This window comes from Sciurus carolinensis, chromosome 9 (assembly GCF_902686445.1).
Source record: "Sciurus carolinensis chromosome 9, mSciCar1.2, whole genome shotgun sequence".
NCBI classification, from domain to species: domain Eukaryota; kingdom Metazoa; phylum Chordata; class Mammalia; order Rodentia; family Sciuridae; genus Sciurus; species Sciurus carolinensis.
The window spans coordinates 69,082,828-69,103,939 of record NC_062221.1 but is presented as its reverse complement, the minus strand read 5'-3'; the positions used below and the strand labels follow the sequence as shown (position 1 = coordinate 69,103,939).

The window sequence follows — 21,112 nt, the reverse complement described above, 5'->3', positions numbered from 1 at the left end:
GTTCTTTGTTCACCCCCCTCCTTCCTTTTGATGGAATACATTTTTATGATTCCACTTTATCTCCTTTGTTGGCTCGTTTTCTTACTCTTTCTTATTTTAATGGTTGCTTTAGGGTTTACAGTGCTTTACTCAATACAGTGATCTACAAGGAATACCTTTTTACATACGTATATGAACCTTATAGTTTAGTATACTTCCATTTTTACCTTCCTGGACTTTGTGTCATTGTTGTCCTGTATTATACATGTGCTCAACCCCCATTCTATGTTGTTATTGTTTTTGTTTAAACAGCCAATTATCTTTTAAAGGGATTACATAATAAGGGAAGGTCATATATTTATCCCTGTAGTTAGCCTTTCCAGTGCTTGTCATTCTTGTATATGGACCTGTATCCCCAACTGGTACCATTTTATTTCTTCCTAAAGGAGTTCATTTAACATTTTTTGGTCATGCAAATCTATTGATGAAGAATTTGCTTTGTATACCTGAAAAGTTCTTTATTTCTTCTTTGTTTTTGAAAATTATCTGGGCTGATCATAGAATTCTAGTTTGAGAGTTTCTTCTTTCAACACTTTAATGATGTTGGTCCACTGACTTTTTGCTTGCAGTGTTTCTGGTAAGAAGTTTGCTGTCATTGTTCTGTGTATAGCTTGTCTGTTCTCCTTTGACTGCTTTAAAGGTTTTCTTTTTCTTTTTTCTCTTCATTTGGCTTGATTTTTCTGTGTGTTGGTGTAACTTTCTTCATGTTTCTGGTGTTGAGGGTTTGTTGAGTTTCTCAGATCTGTGGATTTATAGTTTTTGTTAAATCTGGAAACTTTGGTCATTATTTTTTCATGTTATCTTTTCCACTCCCCTCTCCCTCCTCTACAGATTTCAATTTCATGGATATTAGCTGCTTAAAGTTGTCTCAGAGCTCCATGAGGCTTTAGTTTTAAAAATTCTGTTTTTCTCTTAGCATTTCAGTTTGAATAGTTTCTACTACAATGTTCTCAAGCTCAGTGATCTTCTTCTGCAATGTCTAATCTGCTCTTAACATGAGCCAGTATAGTTTTCATTTCTAGAAGTATAAGTTTTTTTTAGTATCTTCTGTTTCTCTACTTTACTTTTTGAACATACCAAATACATGTGTCGTGACCATTTAAAAATCCTTATCCACTATTTTAATGTATTTGTTAATTCTGGATCATTTTGATTGATTTTCATCATAGGTTACATTTTTTTTATATGTCTGGTGTATCATTATTTTTATTATTACTGTTATTAATATATACCAAACATTGTGAATTTACCTTGTTAATTGCTAGATGTTTGTTTATTTTTATAAATATTCTTAAGCTTTCTGGGAACTGGTTAAGTGACTTGGGAAAATTTGATCCTTTTAAGTCTTTTCTTTAAGACAAAGTAGTGCTCAGTTTAGGGTTATTATTTCCACTCCTCAGGCAAGACTCTTCTGAGTATTCCACCACATCCCATAGAGGTTTCTCAGGCTCTCTATGCTAGGAGATACTATTTCTAGCCTTGTGTGTGTGCAGGGTACTCTCATTTCTAATCCTTTCAGGTAGTTCTTTTTCCAGCACTAGGTAATTTCTTCACACACAGAAGGATCCTCTAAAGAGCTGTCCCCAGAGAGGTAAGGAAGGGAGATGACAGATTTTATTTATCAATTGTAATGTTGCATTTAAATGTAAGATTTTGGACATTATCTTAATTGCTGCCATTCACTAATTTTACGATCCAGAGATGTGTGTGCCCTCCCAGTGCCCATGCTTCTATGTCTCCTTTCCCTGAAATGCACATGTTCCTTTTCTCCTGTCCCATGACTACCTGTCCCATGCTGCCTTGAGACATAGTCATTATGAGGGGGGTCCTCCTGGTCCTCCCACAGTCCTGCTCTCCAGCACACACTGCCCCTTTTGAATAATAAGGGTGATTTCTAAGCCTTATCCCTCCTCAATCTCAGAACATAGAGCCATGATACTAATTCTACATCACCAAGAAAGCAGACTCTGAACTCCAAGATGTTTTTATTCACTGTCTCTCTTACCCGTTACCTTTAAAAAGTCTCAGTGTCCCTCTGATCCATCCCAAGAGTCTAAAATCATACATGTATTGTTGGAATTCCTATATTTATAGGCAAATTATCCTATATTATCTTGTTTCTTCCATGGGTAGAAAACAACAACAACAACAAAATATTGGGGCAAGGCTAAAGTAGGGAATTGTAAGTTACTAACTTAACTACTAACTAAAAAATTTATTTTATTTGTTCTTTTTAGTTATACATGACAGTAGAATATATATTCACATATCATACATACTTGGAGTATAACTTCCCATTTTTGTGGTTGTACATGACATGGAATTACACTGGTAGTGTATTCATATATGAACATAGGAAAGTTGTGTCTGATTCATTCCTACTGTCTTTCCCATTCCCATTCCTACCTCCATTCCTCCCATTCTCCCAGTGTAATCTAGTGAACCTACACTCCTACCCCCAACCTCCACTGTCTATTGTGAGTCAGCATCCACATATCAGAGAAAACATTTAGTCTTTGGTGTTTTGGGATTGGCTTATTTCACTTAGCATGATACTCTCCAGTTCCATTCATTTACTGGCAAATGCCCTAATGTCATTCTTCTTTATGGTGGAGCAATATTCCATTGTGTATATGTACCACAATTTCTTTATCCATTCATCTATTGAAGGGCACCTAAGTTGGTTCCATAGTTTAGCTATTGTGAATTGAGCTGCTGTGAACATTGATGTGGCACTGTCACTATAGTATGCTGATTTTAAGTCCTTTGGGTATATGCTGAGGAGTGGGTTTATTGGGTCAAATGGTTTCATTCCAACTTTTCTGAGGAAGCTTCACAATGGTTGCACCAATTTATAGTCCCACCAGCTATGTATAAGTGAACCTTTTCCCCCACAACCTTACCAACATTTATTGTTACTTGGATTCTTAATAATTGTCATTCTGACTGGAGTGAGATGAAATTTCAGTGTAGTTTTAGTTTGCATTTCTCTAATTGCTAGTAATGTTGAACATTTTTCATATATTTGTTGATCATTTGTATTTCTTCTATGAAGTATCTGTTCAGTTCTTTTGCCCATTTATTGATTGGGTTATTTGTGTTTCTGGTGTTAAGTTTTTTGTGTTCTTTATATATCTTGAAGATTAATGCTCTATCTGAGGTACAGGTGGCAAAGAGTTTCTCCCATTCTGTAGACTCTCTGCTCATGTTCTTGATTATTTCCTTTGCTGTGAAGAAGATTTTTAGTTTGATACTATCCCATTTGTTGATTCTTGATTTTACTTCTTGCATTTTAGGAGTCTTGTTGAGGAATTCAGTTCCTAAACTGACATGATGGAGATTTGGGCCTACTTTTTCTTCTAGTAGGTGAAAGGTCTCTGGTCTAATGCCTAGATCCTTGATCTACTTAGAGTTGACTTTTACGCAGGTTGAGAGATAGAGGTCTAATTTCATCTTGTTGCATATGGAATTCCAGTTGTTTTAGCATCATTTGTTGAAGAGGTTCTCTTTTCTCCAATGTTCATGGTGCCTTTGTCTAGTATGAGATAACTGTATTTATATGGGTTTATCTCTGTTTCTTCTGTTCTGTATCATTGGTCTTCATGTCTGTTTTGGTGCCAATACCATGCCATTTTTGTTACTGTAGCTCTGTAGTATAATTTAAAGTCTGGTATTGTGATGCCTCCTGCTTTACTTTTCTTGCTGAATATTGCTTTGGCTATCCTGGGCCTCTTATTTTTCCAAATGAATTTCATGACTGCTTTTTCTATTTTATTTTTAAATTTTTTTAAAATACATTTTTTTAAGATATTGATAGACCTTTATTTTATTCATTTATTTATATGTGGTGCTGAGAATCAAATCCAGTGCCTCACACATGCTAGGCAAGTGCTCTATCACTGAGCTACAACCCCAGCCCATGCTTTTACTATTTCTATGAAGAACATCATCAAAACCTTAATAGGAATTGCATTAAATCTATATAACACTTTGGGTAGTATGGCCATTTTTGCAGAGGCAGGTTAACCAGGGTTTGAATTCAGGGGCACTCAACCCCCGAGCCACATCCCCAGTCCTATTTTGCATTTTATGTCGAGACAGGGTCTCATTGAGTTACTTAGTGCCTTGCCATTGCTGAATCTGGCTTTGAACTTTAGATTCTCTTGCCCTAGCTTCTTGAGTCTCTGGGATTACAGGTGTGTACCACCATGCCCGGCAGAATGGTCATTTTGACAATATTAATTCTGCCTATCCAAGAATATGAGAGATCTTTCCATCTTCTAAGGTCTTATTCAATTTATTTCTTTAGTGTTCTATGGTTTCATTGTAGAGGTATTTCACCTCTTTTGTTAGATTGATTCCCAAGTATTTTATTTTCTTTGAGGCTATTGTGAATGGGATAGTTTTCCCAATTTCTCTTCCAGTTGATTTATCACTGATGTATAGGAATGCAGTTTTTTTTTTTTTTTTATGGGTTCTAATTTTATATCCTGCTACTTTGCTGAATTCATTTATTAGTTCTAGAAGTTTTCTGGTGGAGTTTTTTATATCTTCTAAATATAGAATCATCTAATCAGCAAATAGGGATAGTTTCAATTCTTCCTTTCCTATTTGTTCCCCTTTAATTTGTTTTGTCTGTCTAATTACTCTGGCTAGAGTTTCTAGGACTGTTGAATAGAAGTAAAAGAGGGCATCCCTGTCTTGTTTCAGTTTTTAGAGGGAATGCTTTCAGTTTTTCTCCATTTAGAATGATTTTGGCCTTGGGTTTATCATATATAGGTTTTACAATGTTGAGGTAGGTTCCTACTATCCCTAGTTTTTCTAGTGTTTTGAACTTGAATGGATGCTGTTTTTTGGCAAATGCTTTTTCTGCATCTATTGAGATAATCAAACAATTATTGACTTTAAGCCTATTGATGTGATGAATTACATTCATTGATTTCTATATGTTGAACCAACCTTGCATCTCTGAGCTGAAGTCCATTTGATCATGGTGCACTATCTTTTTACATATTTTTGTACGCAATTTGCCAGTATTTTATTAATAATTTTTACGTCCATGTTCATCAGGGATATTAGTCTGAAATTTTCTTTCCTTGATGTGTCTTTGTCTGGTTTTGGTATCAGGGTGATATTAGCCTCATAGAAGGGTTTGGAAGCATTCCCTTCTTTTCTAATTCATGGAATAATTGAGGAGTATTAGAATTAGTTCTTTGAAAGTCTCGTAGAACTTGGCTGAGAATCCATCTGGTCCTCGGTGTTTCTTGGTTGGTAGGCTTCTGAATGCATCTTCCAATTTCATTGCTTGAAAATGATCTGTTTAAATTTTCTATGCCCTCCTGATTCAATTTGGGTAGGTCATATGTCTCTAGAAATTTGTCAATGTCGTCAAGATTTTCTATTTTATTAGAGTATACATTTTCAAAATAGGTTCTGATTATCTTCTGTATTTCAGTAGTGTCCATCCTGATATTTCCTTTTTCATTGCAAATTTTAGTAAAGTCTCTTTCTCTTTGTTAACTTGACTAAGAGTTTATCAATTGTATTGATCTTTTCAAAGAACCAACTTTTTGTTTTGTTGATTTTTTAGATTGTTTCTTTTGTTTCAATTTCATTGACTTCAGCTCCGATTTTAATTATTTCCTGTCTTGTTCTACTTTTGGTGTTGTTTTGTTCTTTTTCTTTGATACGTAATGTTAGGTTATTTATTTATTTTACTTTCTATTTTTTTAACAAATGAGCTCAATGCAATGAACTTTCCTCTTAGCACTGCCTTCGAAGTCCTCAGAGATTTTGATATGTTGCATCACTATTTTCATTTACCTTTAAGTATTTTATTTCATCCCTGATTTGTTTGGCTATTGATTTGTCATTCAATAGCCTATTATTTAGTCTCCAGGTGTTAGAGTAGCTTCTATTTTTTATTTTATCATTGATTTCTAATTTCATTCCATTATGATCTGATAGAATGCAAGGTATTACTTCTTTTTGCATTTGCTAAGAGTCGTTTGGTGGGCTAAGATATGGTCTGTTTTAGAGAAGGATCCTTGTGCTGCTGAGAAGAAAACTTATTCATTTATTGATGGATGAAATATTCTATATATGTCTGTTAAGTCTAAATTATTAATTGTTTTTTATTTCTATAGCTTCTTTATTTAGTTGTTTGGAGGTTCTATCCAGTGGTGAGAGGTGTGTTAGTCACCCAGTATTATTGTTGTAGTCTATTTGATTCTTGAAATTGAAAAGAGTTTGTTTGATGTACATAGATGTTCCATTGTTTGGGGCATAAATATTTATGATTGTTATGTCTTGTTGATGTATAATTCCCTTAAGCAATATGAAATGTCCTTCTTTGTACCTTCTGATTAACCTTGACTTGAAGTCTATTTCATCTGCTTATTTATGAGATCCATGTGAATAATATATTTTTTCCCCATACTTTTACCTTTAATCTTTGGATGTCTATGTCTATAAAGTGAGTCTCTTGGAGATAGCATATTGTTGGGTCTTGCTTTTAATCCTATCTGACAGTCTTTCTTTTGATTGGTGAGTTTAGGCCATTTACATTCAATGTTATTGTTGAGATAAGATTTTTATTCCTTGTCATCTTGTTCTATTTCTGATTTTTAATTTGAATTTGTTTCCTCATTGATTCACTGCTCTCTTACTGTAGTTCCTTTCTTTATTGGTTCACTTTTATTTTCATTTCTTCCTCATGAAATATCTTATTGAGTATGTTTTATATTGCAGGCTTCCTAGTTGTGAATTTTTTAAATTTTGTTTATCATGGAAAGTTTTTATTTCATCATCAATTCTGAAGCTTAATTTTGCTGGTTATAGTATTCTTCGCCGGCATCCATTTTCTTTCAGAGTTTGGTATGTATTATTCCAAGACCTTCTAACTTTGAGAGTCTAGGTTGAGATATCAGCTGAGATCCAGATTCCCTCTACATATTCCCTTTTGTTTTTCTCTGGCAGCCTTTAAAATTCTATCATCCTATGTATTAGGCATTTTCATAATAATGTGCCTTGGTATGGGTCTGTTATAATTTTTTATATTTGGGTCCTATAAGCCTCCTGTATTTGAGTTTCCATTTCACTGTTTAGATTTGGGAAATTTTCTGATATTATTTTATTGAAAAGTACATTCCTTTAGTTTGTATCTCTGGATCTTCATCTATCCTGCTAAATCTTAAATTTGGTCTTTTTAGGTTATCCCATATTTCTTGTAAGTTCTGTTCATGGTTTCTTAACATCTTTATTTCATTGTTAACTTTGTTTTCAAAATTATTTATTTTGTCTTCTTTGTGTGAAACTCTGCCTTCCAAGTAATCTAGTCTGTTGGTGATGCTTTCAATTGAATTTTTAAATTTGGTTTATTGATTCCTTATTTTGAGGATTTCCCTTGTTTTTTTTTTTTCCAGAATCTCTATCTCTTTATTGAAGTGATTTTTTACTTCCTGTATTTTCTCTCTGATTCATCCCTTATACCATCCTTTACTTCATAGATCAGTTTAACTATGTACATAAATTCTAAATTCCTTCTCTGATATTTCTTCTGTTGTGGTGTCAATGGTTTGTTATTGTAGTATCTTGATTTGTTTGGGGTGACTTGTTCCCTTGCTTTTTCATGTTGTTTGTGTGTCTACCCATCTAACAATATGTATCTGAGACTGTAGAATTTCTACCCTGTGGACTTAGGGTGTCCCTGAAGGTTTTCAGTACCTTTCTGTTTAGGAGGAGATAAATAATAACAGCAACTAATGCATACAATATAGAGTATTAAACCAAATAGTTCCTACTATGATGTCTACAGTGTTATTTATCACATTAAACAGAAATGATATGATCATATCTATGTATATATTTATCTTAGATATATATATATACCTTAGATATCTATATTTAGATTTATATATATATATATATAAAGTAAAACATTTTAAATTAGAAATAAAAATAAAAGAATACAAAACTGAATTATACTAATCAAACATCCTAGTCCTCAAAAAACTGATACATGAAAAAATAAGTGGTTTAAAAAATGCTAGAAATGAGAAAAAATGAGTATGTATAAATGTCCATGTACTGTTAAGGTCACAATTAAACAGAGAAAAGGAAAAAGAAGAGAAAAAATCTCTATGAAAAATTAAAGAATTTTTTCTGTTGGAGTTCAAAAGATTCTCAAACTCTCTTCTCAGAAGTTTCAGGTGGGGTGTTCTGGAGCGTGATGCCCCCTGCCTTTGGAATGCTGGAGTGAGAGAGATGATCCTGTAGGTGGAATTCCTGGAGGCAAGCTTGGGTGGGCTCCTGGCTCTTCGCTGAATGCCACTTGATCTGGAGATTTTAAATCAGTGCACCTCCAGGGCCCAGTACTTGCTGGTCCATTCTGGATGACTGTACCCCAGGGATCTCCCTTGGGTTCCAGTTGTGTGGTGGAGGAGCCAATTCTTAGTTCCCTATGTCCACCTGCAGCCCCCACATTACCTGGTCTTGGGTTCAGTCTCTAAACTCAATCTCTTCCCCACAACCCCTTCTGAATTCCCACCAGATACATCTCACCCAGCCCGTCCTGCAATCAGCCAGATTGGAGGGGGAGGGTTAGAGTGGGTGGGTTTCCATGACCAGTTGTCCCCTGTATAAACTTCTTTCCACATTTGATTTTCTCCTGGTCACTTAAGCACATTCTATATAGTGCAGTGTGTGTTTACTGGACCTGTATTTTGGGCCAAACTTGGGTTTGCCAGGAATTGGCTCCCTCAACTGCTGGCCCCTGCACTGTGGCTGAAAAATGATTCCTTCCTTTTTCCTCCACACAAACCTGGGACAGATTCCTTTTTTTCCCCACTGCACAAGCATATAGTGCAGCAGGAAATGACTGATATTAGTCAGGCAATGTCCTTGATCTCTAAACGTTCTGTACCTAGACAGGCCTCAGGCCTCCTAAAAATGTGGGTTTCTTTAATTCCCTCATCCCTCCAGGGACAGTAGCTATTGTTAATTTGGTCAGAGAATGAACAAGCATAAGTCTGTTGTGATCTTTGTACCAATTTGGGACCAATGATAGGGATCGCTGTATCTTTTTTGGTAACATTTAAGTTGATATTCTCTAAACACATTCTTACTTTACGGTTGAGCCAAGAGACAGGGTAAACAAAATGGAATGATCAATCCAACATGAATTCTAGCATGTAAGGTCTTGTACCAGGTAATTAATGAGGACAAAGGATCAAATATTAGGTTTGAAGGGAATTGCTATATTATTTAATTTATTAATTCATTCACTAACTATTTCTGAAGCACTTGTTTGGTGCTAGACACTAAGGAAAAGAGATGAATGACACTGTCCATCCCTAAGCAGATGAGAAAAACAAAGAATTGCATTAGAATATGGCAGGTACCACCGAGGGGAGCAGTACAGGTCACTCTGGGAGACCAGAGTAGGGCACTTAAGCCATCCTTGGGAAAGAACGGGATATGAAGGTGGACTTCCTAAAGGAAATGATACTCAGACTAAATCTTAAGAGGTGAATGAGAGTTAATCAAGTAGAATAGTGAGGGGAAATGCAACCCAAGCAGAAGGATTTATGCTCAGAGGTACACAGGCAGGAGTCAGTATATGAACTTCTAGAAATGCCAGCAATCTATTTCATAGGCCGTTTGTAGGGATGATGTGAATTGAAGCTGAAGGGGAAAGTAGGTATCAGATGGAGAAAAGCCCTCAATGCCATGCTGAGGCATTTTACTCCAAAGATGTAGAAGCCACAGAACATTTTAAGTAGATATGAGATGTGTCTGGATCTGGATTTAGAAGTTCTTTCTGGTACTAATGGGTATAAGAGCTGGGCAAAGGTGGAGCAGGGAGCCTGACTTTTAGTGCAGACCACCCTGTAGCCTTCCCACCTGTCAGAATTGTCCTTTTCTCCCTATAAAATCTGTCATCAGTTCTTCCCTGTCTTACTCAACTTGATTTCTTGCCACTCTCCAAATTTAGTCAAGTTGACTCAACTTACCCAAATGTAACTTGTTCATTCTCACCTCTGATCTTGTTAATTCAGTGAAGGTTTTGCAAGTGTCTATTTTGTACCAGCCACAAATAAAACATGAACTAGAACCAGAGACAAATAAAACATGGAGCCCTCCTTTAAGTAGCTGATAGACTATTAGGAAGACAGCATGGAGACCCATGATTACCATGGTCTGTGATAATGACTGTGGTATGGAATAAACATAGAACACCCTGGACACAAAGAAAAGAGAATCCTGTCTGTGACAAGCCTTCCTCTTCCTCCTCCTCCTGCTCGCTAAATGCTCCCCATCTTCAGGCCTCTGCCTACACTCTGGCAAGGTAGTATAATGGTTTGAAGCTTGAGCTCTATAGCCAGACAACAGGTTAATCCTGATTCTCCCATTTTATAGTTATATGACCTTTACCAGAAATTCTTGTGCCTTAATTTCTTCTCCTGTAAAATGGTTCTGATGGCTACATCAGTTTCATGGGGTTATTGTGAAGATTAAAGGACATAATATGCATAAAAGAATTGAAGATGGTTTTTGGCATGTGAAAAATTATTCAACAATTATTGGCTGTCATTATTTCTAGTTTTAACTCGTTTTCTTCCCAGCACCAAATCTTATGAAGAAATTTTAACCACTAATCATCCCTTACTATGTTGCTTGCCCCATTTTATATATTGTCAAGTTATTTGCCTGAAGAATGAATGTTTTTGAGGAAGAATAAAATTCATATGCATCTGTACTCCTAAGACAAGTATGGCATTGGGTATGAATTAGGGTGGACAGTCATCCTGGTTTTCCCAGGACTCAGGGGATTTCTGTGGGACACAAGACTTTCTGTGCCAAAACCAGGAATGTCCTAGGCAATGAGTTGGTCACCTTTCATGCAGTAAGCACTTCGTTTTGCTTTTTTTAAATCTTAATGGTCCTAAACCTAACTTGCAAGCAAGCTTACTTTCTGAGTTTTGCCACAAATTTGTATTTATTTCTAGAAATAGTTATGATCCTGGCTTTCTTTGGGGATTCATGGGATTCCCTAGGACTTAAGATAGAAGATTTGAGGGCTTTATGAAAAACAACCTCTCTCATGGAATATAAAAATCTATGTACTAGAAATTGTGACCAATCCTGTAAGAGTCATTTGTAACTTGGCCCATGCCCACAAAGTCTCCCCTGTCATTGCCCATCTCACCCTGCATTTCCCTCATGACTCTGAATCAGACTCCCTACATTTTCTTTCCAGAATAGACATTCTTTAACTCAGTAGGGTTTAACATCCCCCATCCCTCCCTCACCTTCCTTACATGTGGCAGGCAGCTCTAGCTCAACATGAATTTTTCAGTTGGGGCCATGTGATTTTTCCTCCTTTTCAGCCCTATCTCACTAGCACTGGGGTAGCATTTACCCTGGGCAGTTGCTCGCAGGAAGCATTCCTTAAGGATCCCCTGGGTCTCCCTGGGAATTCCTAAAAGCCAAGATGAATGTTTGTTGACAGCCTGCCCAGCTTCCCACTCCATGTCAGTACAACAAAGAGGCTGGGTCAGCAGCCTCCCAAAGGATCAACCCCAATGTACTAGTTCCCTAGGGCTGCTGTGTCAAAGCACCACACACTGCCTGACTTCAACAACAGAGATTTATCTTCTCATAGTTCTGGAGGATAGAAATCTAAGATCAATGTGTGAGCAGGACTGGTTCTTTCTGGAGAGCATGAGAGAGAAATCTCTGTGCCTTTCTCTTTACTTCCACTATCATCTGCCTTCCTTGACTTGTAGATATATGCTCCAATCTCTGCCTTTGTCTTCACTTGGTGTTCTTCCTACATGCCTGTCTCTTCAGGTGATGTTCTTTTTCTTTCTTTCTTTCTTTCTTTCTTTCTTTCTTTCTTTTTTTTTTTTTTTTTTACGTACTGTGCAAATGGGGATAGACTCAGGGACTCATATGTGCTAGGCAAGTACTCTACCACATTCTAGCCCTTTTTATTTAATACAGAGACAAGGTCTTGCTAAATTGTCCAAGGTGACATGTTTTGGTTTTAGTTTTTTGTTTTTTTTTTTTTTAAACAAGGACATACCAGTCACATTAGATTAGGGACCCATCTTCTTCCAGTATGGTTTGATTTTAATATAACTAATTACATCCAAAATGATCCTATTTTCCAATAAGGCCACATTCTGAGATACTGAGGGTCAGGATTTTAACATGGATTTTGGGGGAACACAATCCAGTCCTGAACACTCAGATTTTCAGGTGAGTCTAATAAATTCCATGAAGACATGGAAACCTCATATGGTTTATGAGCACAAGAAACTCATTTCAGTTCTCCACTCACTTTGTGTTTGACACTGACAGCTTCTGCTTCCAGATCCACAGTAGACACAGGTTTGCTACTATGGAACACTGTGCTGACTTGAGAGATATTCAGAAATATATGTTCACCTGAGTCATTGGCACGACATCCGAATGTGTCAGGGGATTTTTTTTTTTTAAAGAGAAGACTGCTAAGGAAAAGTGTATTCATGGCCTATAATGTAATATCTTTTATAAATGCAATGACTCCCATCCTGGTGAATAATAATTACAAATTGGTTGCATTTTGAAATACTCTGGGGGTTGGAGGAGTGTGTGTGTGTGCGTGTGTGTGTGTGTGTGTGTGTGTGTTACAAGCATGCATGTGAAGCATTAGCTCATGATAAACAAAATCACCAGGTTCCCCACTCCCACCCATCCTCCTCCTCAGCTTTCCTTCAAACAGCCTTAGCTGGGGCATGGGGAGTAGCCTGCTTCTGCTCTCCCTAGCTGTGGCTGCTTCCTTCTGTTAGTTTCTTAGAGTGGCTGACCCTTCCCCTCCAGAGAGATAGTTCCCTTCCAAAAGATAAACACCCATAGTTACAAGGACTAGGGGGAAAGGCAAAACAAGCCTGCTAGTTAGTGTTTTTGTGGTGTTCTCGCATAGAAACACAGACCATCTTTGTGGATGCGCTATTTCTGACTCTGGAGATACAGCCTGATGTGAGGGAAATGATGGGGCTTCATGAGAGGAGGGAGTGGGGAGCAGGAAGGATGTGGAGGTTCTCACAGGTCTCCCCACTTCTCTCCAGGGACTTTGTATCTCTGAGAAATCCCAGAGGTGGCTGAGACTCCTAGCTAGTGCCCACTTGTGCGGAGCAGCCCGACACAAGCTGTTTGCCTGCTGCAGGGCCCCGTGCCAGCTCCGCGCACAGCGCCTCGGTGCCAGATCAGGGAGCTGTCAGCTCAGTGCCTCCACTGTCTGCTCCCGCTCACTCAGGGAGTCCCTGGGTGGGCTGTAGGAAGGCGCGAAGCTTGTTTCCTGACTGCAACTTGACTTTGCCTCACTGTTGTTGCTGGCAGAATACGTACACCAATGCGGACAAGCTCCTAGAAGCTGCGGAACAGTTGGCTCAGACAGGGGAATGTGACCCAGAGGAGATCTATAAGGCAGCTCGACACCTGGAGGTGCGCATCCAAGACTTCGTGCGCAGGGTGGAGCAGCGGAAGCTTCTCCTGGACATGTCTGTCTCCTTTCACACACACACCAAAGAGGTAAGGGGAGAAAGGTACTCCACCCTGGCAGGGATCAGGTGGGCTTCCCAGTAAAAGGGACTGAGGTCTGACCAGGGTCCTGGATGGTCTAGGAGTTAGCAGCCTCCAGCATTGGTAATATTAACAATTTGTTTCTGATAACTGCATTTAGTTCCTTACCAAATGGGACATTTCCTCCCATCATCTTTGGAATGAGAGGGCAGTATAGGCAGTGGTTGCAGGGATCTGCTGGAGCATCCAGTCTGCAGCTGGGGAAATGTGGGGATCCCTCATAGAGGAATAATCACTGCAGGAGGAGATAAAAGGGGAGCATAGGCTGTCTTCCCACTCCACACCCCATTTCAGCCTCACAGGACTTTGGGTATCTTTGCTACCAGCACAGAGCATGCAAAGTTTGTAAATGTGTTCTGTTTTTATTTTATTGGTTTTTTTAAATGGGGAATTTAGTCTTCTTGGGGTCTGCAGCAGGTGGGTATCAAAGTTGATGTTTACTTTGCTTGGATATGGGTTGACAGGCAATGAAGGCAGAAGGGAAGCAGAGGGATCCTCCTTGTAGGTAGAGGCAAACTGGGCTTAAATCTGGGGAAGAATCATTCGCTAAGTGGAAAAAGGAGAGGGTAGGGTGGATTACATGAAGGGGCCCCTAGACAAGAAAGGGTGGCAAACCTGTGATTGCTTTTCATTTCTGACTAACAGGGGGCACTCTGAAATTGAGTAAGTATCCAGGAAGGAGGCCCATTTAGTATCTTCTGCAATAACACCCTTGGCAGAGGAATTCATTTGTTGTATGCATGCTTGTGTTCCCTCAGGAATTCATTTAATGGAGTATTAATTAAAGTTTGATTGCTGCTCAGGAAAAAAGTTAACCCTACTTAATTAAGTTGATTTTTGGTATTGGGAATGCATTAAGAAGCCTGGTTGTTACTACTTCACAGGCTTTTCTGACACTTTGCGGGAACAAATGCGAATCATTGTGGTGACTATCAGAGAAAAACATGAAAGGATAATGTTTTCTAAACTGAGATTCCCCAGGCAGATGAAGGGCTGGCGAGCTCCCTGAAGCTGGCTCGGCTTCCTCTCCATGGAACCTACAGCCCCTCTATGATAAGTGCCTGTAAAGCAGGGGATTATCTTTAATCCAGGGCTTCCTGCCTGGTTGTCTGCTTGCTCATGGTTCACTTGATTCTTAATGATGGTCTCAGAAACCAAAGGCTTGTGGATCCTCCTTTAATTACAAGCCAGGGATGAGGGAATGCAGCATGAATGAACAGGAGTCATGCTCCTTATGGGGGTATGGGTACAGCTCCTTGGGGAAGTGGTGGACAAGATCTGTGTCTGTGGAAATACCACTCCCAAATGGTGACCCTAGCTTCCAGGATCCCCATATAGCTGCATCACCCACTTTCCATACATGGAATTGGAAAACTGAGATTCTAGTCCATATACAGCTGCCAAAAAAACATGTAAGCTTGTGCAAGTCATTTCGACCCTGGCCCTGGGTTCCATTTATAAAATGATACAGTCAGACTTGGTGCCCTAAGGACCTTTACAGTTCTGATACACCCAAGATTCCTTTCTTTTTCCTCTTCTTTTTTATTTGATATTGATGATTAATAATAATAATAAAGCCCAAAGTAGTATAGATGATTTACATAGCTTAAGATTTGACTAAGTACTTAATATGTATTAGATGGCATTTCTTTATTAATTAATGACTCACTACTTGTCAGACATCTATGTCATCTCAGGTGATCTTCCTGATAATTTTATGATATAGATTTAATTAAAGATATTTTCAAATGAGGAATTTTTAGAAAATAACTTGTCTGAGGTCACAGAGTTTCTCAGTAGTGGAATTGAGATTTTTACCTGACTTCTTAAATACGGGGTTTGGATTTTTGGAGCATTTTGGATTTCAGGATTTGGGATTAGGGATACTTAGCTTGCACACACCTGTACCCCTAACTGCTGCCCATGCGTGCTCTTGTCCTTTTTTGTCCTTGTCTCCTCTCCTCTGCTCTTGCTTCTTCTTACTCTTCTTTTCCCTTGATTTGATAGGGTGGTAGATCTTGGCTAGGAAACATAAAATGTTGCCAGGGTCCCTTGACAATGGGAAGCTAATAGTCTTTCCTAAGAAAAAGAATAGGATGGGGGAGAAGAGTGGGAAAGCCTCCATTCTACCACATCTTTCATCCACTCCACTGCTTTGTCCTCAACTCGGAGGAGGATAAAAACAAATGAGATGGGGTAGGGAGTCTGAATCACCAGCAGAAGCCTTCCCTGGGACCTGCACAGCAGGCAGAAGTGGATTATTAGTGGGCAGAAGTGGCCTCCTTCAGTGCTTTAATGAAAGAACTCCTGTGGTTTGATTTTCCATATTCTGTTTAATGCTGTTCAAGAATCACTACCTCTCAAACCTCGCTAAGCATGGGTCCTCTTTGATGCTGAGACCTTTAACTATGGACTCCTTCCCCTTGGCTCTACGCAAACCTCTGGCTTTTCATTTAAGACAGGATTAGCAGTCAAGTAGACTAGTCTATAAATCTGTCAGGGAATTCTGAGTTGCTGCAGTTGTTTTCCCCTTTTCCAGTGACTAGAGCAAGAGGAAGGAATCTCTGCTCAGCTTTGATAAGGTGTCATTGAATACTGCTGATAAACATTGTTATAGATCCTGCCCGCCTAGGCATGAATGGCCCCTTCCTTCTTTATTTCCTTCCCTTTTCTTTTCCTTCCTACATGATTTACTGGGTTTCTGCCTTAATGCCGAAGTGTAACAGAAAGTCATCATAGGATATAATTTTCTTGGACTGAAAGCCCCCTTTACAGGAGATTTCTGTGTGCGACCCAAACACTCATCTTCATAATGGCTTAACCTAGACTTCCTATGATTCCCCTGGCTGAAGTTCAAAATTTTTTCCCACTTCCCACATCAAAAGGTTGACTCTGATTAGAATCAGAGAGGAAACAGAAGGTAGATATGAAAAAGATAGCCTTCAGTCTCATTTCATCTGCACATTAAAGAGTCTGCTTTATCCTGTTGAATTTATTTTGTGAATTCTTTGTGACCTTAGGTGTATGGAGGATTAAACCCATTGAAACATTTCAGCACAGTGCTATTGATAATCTTGAGTGACTAGAGATCATCTAAATGTTCCTCATTGGATAGAACATATAGATGCAAATCCTAGTGCATCTGTGTAGTGAGATATTACACAGTGTAATATAAACCACATGACCAGAGTCATTAATGACACAAGAAGGGCTATGGCATATAGTACTTAAAACCATATATCTAGCATGATGGCAATTCCGATCACACACAGAGAAAAAGATTTGAAGTAAATAACCAAGAAGAAAGTTATAGGTGAGTTTTTAAAACTATTTTCTGTTTAAGAAGTTTTCTTCAATGATATTTTCAACTTATAATCAGGAAAAGCCTAATAAATGTTATTTTCCAAAAACATTTTTTTTCTTTGCAGTGATGGGGATCCAACCCAAGGCCTCACGCATGCTAGGCAAGTGCTCTACTGTTGAGCTATACCCCCCAGCCCCTCCCAAACAAAACTTTATATCCCTACTTAAGAGAGAAGAACTACCTGATGAAGACAGGAGAAAACGTGCTTGGGATTTTCTTATGCATCCAGAGCCTCAGCTATCAGCACAAATTGTGCTAAACTTGAATATATATGTTTATATGTATTTGTATAAATGTGTGTGTGTGTGTGTGTTTGTTTAACCTGGGACCAAGAGAGCAGCTGGCTTTTGCTGGTCTGGGGAGCTAGGGAAGGTGTAGGGAGAAGCATTGACCTCGGTCCTCATTCTCTTTGTCCAGGGACAAGGCATTTGTAGCGTGTGTCATCTGTTCTGCAGAGATTGTCCAAACAGAATTCTCTTTCTTGGCTGTGTTTCCATGGAAATGCTGCAGTCCCTGGGCTTTCAAAATATCAATTTTAGATATTTTTGTAGTAAGAAGGTGAGAGTCAAAGGAAGGAATGTAGCCAAAGTAACCAACATCAGCTCTTAATTATACAGCTTTATTAAATGCCCACTTGCATTTGTTTCTCACCTTGTGGACTCATTCTGCCACACCATGACCTGCTCACAAGCACATACATACACACGTATATACACACAGGCATGCACACATCCCATAAACACCAGAAGCACTCCATATACATATGTTCCTTCACCCACCCACCCCAGAATCAAAACTAAATTAGTCTTCAAAAATGATGATGGCCTCAAGAACAAAATAGCTTCATTCTCTATTTCAGTTGCCAAACTGTTGTGGTATTTATTTCAGAAAGAAAAACTGGTGGTCAATGCCAAAGAAAAATGCCCTCTTCAAAATGAGGATGGGAGAAGTTCCCCCTGTGGGAATGGCACTGCTCCCTGTACCCTTAAGGGCCAGTCAGCAGTACCAGCTCAGTGGCTGCCAGAGTGTGCAAATGCAACAGCCAATCAGCAGGAGAAGTGGAGAAGTAAATGACTTCCTCCCTCACACTCATCTGTAAACCTCACTATTTCTATAGAACTCCTGGTATCTCCCTTGCTTATCTATTTCCTTTCCTCCTACTTTTTTTGGTCTCTCTTTTCTTTGGTTGTTTGGCTACACAGGATAGGATAGGGGCTATGGGCTGGCCCTTCGGGACCTTGCTGGTTTCACCATTAGGCCTAACCTAAAAGAGATCACTGAAGACTACCTTAACTCCACCCCTGCCAAGATTTTAGAAACTCTCAAATTATGCCCATTCTTTCACATGTAGTTACTTTGAGCCACAACTACTTGTGTTCTGAGAGAAATAATGCACAAAGCATGAACCACATAGTCATTGCCAAGTAGGGAGAAGGACCCTGAAAAAAATGGGTCACAGTACAGGTCCATTTTGATCAAGAAAGAGGGTCTGGAAATGACAGGACCTTGGGGTTCTTTCTTGGGAGAGGCAGGTGGATGGAGAAGTGCAGTGCCAACATGTTATACCCTAGATAAATGGAGGATAAAGAAGGGTTCCTCAAAAGGAGAAAAACCAAAATGGAGGACAGAAAGGAAAAAACACATAAGGACACTACTGGCATTCATTGGCTTGTGAAAGCTTGATGCGAAAACTTTTTTTGTTAGATCTCATTGGTTGCCTGATAATACGTGAGTAATGATATTTTCTCTGTTATCTGGACTCTTTTAGAAAAGCAATCTAGGCATGCCCATCGGGGCTAAAATCAGAAGGACACATGTAGAGGAGGCCTATAGATATTCAGATAGTAGGAAAATTACAGCTTAAGGAATGAAATATTATCCCTTACCCATGGTTTAGCAATACCAGTGTTTATTTCTAACTATGTTATGGTGTTGTACTAAGCCTCAGAGGTGCTTATTCAAAATTATGAGCTTGTAATTTAAGTTTGCTTCCAGCCGGCATGTGTACACATGGTCTCATGGGATTTCAAGTGACTCTCTGTTGAATCTCTCTAAGTTTTAAGTAGTACCTTAACTTGATATCACAATTGTCCACAAACTAGTGCTAAACTCTTTGAACTTTGGATATCTTGGTGTCAAAACCATACCTGCCATTTTTCACACCTTCTGACTTTCTACCAATTTTTTATCTACTGGCTTTTATTGTGGAAGAGCCCTGAGTTTATCTTTTTGAAAGCCAGGTAAAAACTCATGGTTTCAAAGTAGACCATACTCATCTTCCCCTCCCTTGTGTATGGAAATATTCAGTGTAATAGTTAAAAGTGGATCCCTGTTGAAAGCCACTGGAGACCTATTTTCAGTATGTGGAAGAGCTATCAATAAATGAGTTTTAAGTAAGTCACCTCAACCCCTCATCACTTCTAGTGCTCATTCTGTTCAAAACACTAGACTTAACTCTTTTAAAACCTTCTCATCAGTACTATTATCCTGGTTGCATTTCATTTTCATGAATATCATGTGGAAGTATCTTATACTTTTATTAAAATTAAGTTAAGCCATCTCTATGGCATTCAACTTTCTAAACAACCATAGAAATCTTGAAAAGAACACAGTAGTTCAGTATAGCACAGACTATGTTGTATTAATCTTGATTTGATTCTTATTGAGCACCACCTTTTTTTTTTTTTGCATGATAAATTTCTAGGGATCAATGTCTACCTGCATGGAAGAAGTATTCAGAACCCTTGCTTTTCTCCTTTCTGAAAGATAAAATAATATTTGTCCATTTCAGTCTCCTGTTTTTCTGGGTCTCTAAAAGGTAAGGGATCTTGTTGCTCTGAGACAAACTTGCAGGTTTCCATGAACCTCAGGGCAATTCCTTTCCTTAAGGAATGCCAACACCAATGGAGTAAACTTGGCAAAGATGGGTAATGAACAAAAGTATGGAAACATAAACCAATCCATAGTGTACACAGCACCCATAGGTGTGCTGATGAGGACAGCCTGACTTTGCACCCACTAGCTGAGGGTAGATGGGGTGACTCTAGACCTGATTACTTGTCCTTGTGTAGACCTGACCTCTCCCATCTGTCCTGAGTGGAGTCTCTGCTGTCTCTCCCACAGTTGTGGACATGGATGGAAGACCTGCAAAAGGAGATGCTGGAAGATGTCTGTGCAGACTCTGTGGATGCGGTCCAGGAACTGATCAAGCAGTTCCAGCAGCAGCAGACCGCCACCCTGGATGCCACTCTAAATGTCATCAAGGAAGGCGAAGACCTTATCCAGCAGCTCAGGTCAGCGCCTCCCTCCCTGGGGGAGCCCAGCGAGGCCAGGTCAGCATGGGCAGTGCTTTCCAGTGGGAAATGCCTCGGGCTAGACACGAGATAAGTCATGTCCCAGTCTTGACTCAACTACAGTCCACTTTGTGGTCTTGTGTGAGTTTCAGTTTCTTCATGTGTAAGATATAAAAATGCCTACACCACACCCAACTCGAGTTCTTACTGAAACGGTAAATGGGAAAGCTCTGATGTTTCGAAGTGTTACTGATCACTCAAGATGGTATTTGCCAATTGATAAGGATCATAAATACAAAAAAAAATAAACAAAATTCAACAAAAATGAATGTCTTCATTAAGAATTCTGATGTATTTGGCCATGTGGAGAAATGCACATATAGAATACAATGTTATTTGGCATATGATCTTGGGCTGAATTCTGAACTCCGGGACCTACTGGTCACATTTGGTGACACCTGGCTTTGGCCCCCTGAGGATGTGGCGAATGTGTAATGATAACCTACTTAGCTTTTTGTTACCCACTTGTGACCCTTCCACCATCCCCTGCTGCCTAGAAAATAAAACTCCTTCTTAGTCAACCTAAACACATACAGCCAAGCAGGGAAATTCTGTCAAAAGTCTTACATTTGTTTAGAATTGCCCACACTGTCACCTCTTTTTTATTGGCATCATTATCTAGTTGTGCCCCTGTCAAGGGCATTGGCTCCTCAGATAAAGTGTCCCAAGGCCTTGGGCAAGCTCTCAGCAACCAGCCCCATGCCCAGGTGCTGTGTAAATAGGATTT

General features: G+C 39.0%; 1 protein-coding gene across 9 annotated transcripts in view; it reads left to right on the top strand.

Annotated features, from left to right (window-relative positions):
* Positions 1-21,112, top strand: part of Kalrn (kalirin RhoGEF kinase) — a 636,539-nt gene that overhangs the window by 315,955 nt on the left and 299,472 nt on the right. For 8 of the 9 annotated variants that reach the window (XM_047563083.1, XM_047563086.1, XM_047563085.1 and 5 more), the window contains exons 11-12: positions 13,426-13,617; positions 20,156-20,364. In XM_047563083.1, the coding sequence (XP_047419039.1) occupies positions 13,426-13,617; positions 20,156-20,364 (401 nt within the window). The remainder of the gene's footprint in view (positions 1-13,425; positions 13,618-20,155; positions 20,365-21,112) is intronic. The other variant, XM_047563082.1, reaches the window with a different exon arrangement.